This window comes from Ylistrum balloti, unplaced genomic scaffold, assembly GCF_031769215.1.
Source record: "Ylistrum balloti isolate Yb309-2 unplaced genomic scaffold, AGI_CSIRO_Ybal_v1 Utg371044, whole genome shotgun sequence".
In the NCBI taxonomy this organism is placed as follows: domain Eukaryota; kingdom Metazoa; phylum Mollusca; class Bivalvia; order Pectinida; family Pectinidae; genus Ylistrum; species Ylistrum balloti.
This window is the reverse complement of record NW_026782578.1, coordinates 25435-27500: the sequence shown is the minus strand read 5'-3', so window position 1 is coordinate 27500 and position 2066 is coordinate 25435. Positions and strand designations below refer to the sequence as shown.

At 32.3% G+C, this 2066-nt stretch overlaps 1 protein-coding gene across 1 annotated transcript in view; it reads right to left on the bottom strand.

Annotated features, from left to right (window-relative positions):
* Positions 1–1609, bottom strand: part of LOC132560284 (MAM and LDL-receptor class A domain-containing protein 1-like) — a 67943-nt gene extending 66334 nt beyond the window's left edge. The window contains exons 1-2 of the mRNA XM_060224949.1: positions 1454–1609; positions 1071–1166 (exon numbers count right to left, since the gene is read on the bottom strand). Of these exons, the coding sequence (XP_060080932.1) occupies positions 1071–1166; positions 1454–1609 (252 nt within the window). The remainder of the gene's footprint in view (positions 1–1070; positions 1167–1453) is intronic.
* Between the last annotated feature and the right edge of the window lie 457 nt (positions 1610–2066).

Sequence of the window (2066 nt, the reverse complement as noted above, 5' to 3'; positions counted from 1 at the left end):
AATATTGATTTAGCACATTGCTAAAGAATTATTACACCAACTTTTGTTTGAAAATTATCCTTAATGTATGGCTCTTCGACATAAAAATTTCCATTCTAACCAGGAATTTCCCCATCATGTGTTCTTGTTGTCTTTTCAAGTTTTCTCCAGATCTTGTGTTATTTTGCATATTATTTTCATTAAAACAAACAAAAAAATCTTTTTCTCCAATTCAAAAGTTCTTATCTCATTCCATCTGCCAAACCCCCGAAGTATGTCAGTACAAAGAATTAATCACCAGTGTTGCGATAACCAGATACTACAATATTTCCTTTGTATATATTGTACCTCTGGGTAAAAAAATTCTTTAAAATTAGATCACGATATTTGTATTGCAGTTGAAAGGGATCCCCAAGAGCAATACTACTGAAAACACTTATACCAGTAATACTGGTGAAGATGCATGTATCAGAACCCAAAATCAAAGACAACAGATGAATACAACCGAATCGGTATTTTCATTATCAGTTACAAATTGTTTTCCATTTATCTTTTCAAACTTATCTGTTAACCTAAATCACAAAAAAATACTACTGCAACATCAAAGATTGCACGATAAAACTTCTATTTTTCGCTCTACATTTTGGATTCTTAAAATTGATTCTCAATTCTAAATCGTGCCCATCCAGACCTACAGCAGTGTTTTACTCTTTATACAGATTTTAAAAATGTGTTCAACTTGTTCATTACATTATCCTGTAACTAATCATCATGTATATACAATTTTTGTACAGCATCTCCTTTTGGAACATAAGAACAATTTGCATATTTACAGTGGTGTACAACATATAAACTTATTATTTTTTAGCTCAATACTTTTAGCACAAAAAATCAGTAATTGCTATGTATGCGAAAGATTTCAAGCTGCCTTATACTACTAGTCCAATTTCAGACTGAAAAATCACGAATTCAAACTTAGACAATGACTCAATGTTTTATTATTCTAACTCCATCCTATTACAGACTGGTAGAACATTTCATGTACTAGTAAGTCCATCGTAAGCACACTACATAAAATTCTAATATCCTACCTGTTCCCCATCCTCCTTCTTCTGGAGATTATTGTTGGCCAATCCTCGAGTTTCTGAGTTTTCAAACAAACTCAATGCATGCTCGACTTCTTCTTCCTGTAAATTGACAAAACAATCACCTAAACCATACCTGAAAGGAAGATGACTGTATAACACTTTGACAACTGTACTTCGGAGTTCTTAGGGTTTTTTTCTATCCTAATTTCACAGGAAAAATAAATTACAATTTGAAAACATACTGTGTAATTTCTTTTTCAAATAATTTTGTTAAGGAAAAAGGAACAATTTCAAAATGCTCAAAGTATAAAGCAGATATGTAACAATAATACTAACATAATTTACTCATTTAAATGGATAGCAATAATTAGACTGTCTAGTTGTACCTCGACCGATTCTTCAAGTTCTGGTTCTTCCTCTTCCTCAGCATTTCTTTGTGTCTTTATTTGTTCATCGATATGGACATTGGCTAGTTTCTGCAGCTTCTCCTTTCTCAATAGTTCTATTATTCTCTTGAAGTCCTTTATTTCTTCATCTGCCATAGAATAAGTTACCTAAATCAACCTTTTGTGGAAATAAAAAGCAATGTTGTCCTGGGAGGAGAGAAACGGATCCCAGTGACATCAGGCTGACCACCAGTGATTAATCTACAATTTATTTTCATAAGTCCTTTTCAACTTTTCTGCTGAATATAATGATTTCCACAATGTAAAATTTCAGTATTTCCAGAAAGTGTTTCGAGTGCCATCAAACTCTGAGTACAGGACTCGGGACTCGTTCAGCTTTACAGTCCAACGGTTTATCTCAAGTTCTTAGCATTTTTCTCCTCTTATTAATTTTCTCTATAATCATATACATTATATTGACAGATGAATCAATGATATAAAGTCGGTGAACAAGGGAAGTAAATATACTTTCAACAAAAACAATGAATTTTTACTTTTTACTCAACATCCAATATGACAACACGTGCCTTTTTTTCTCAATCAGCTATATCGG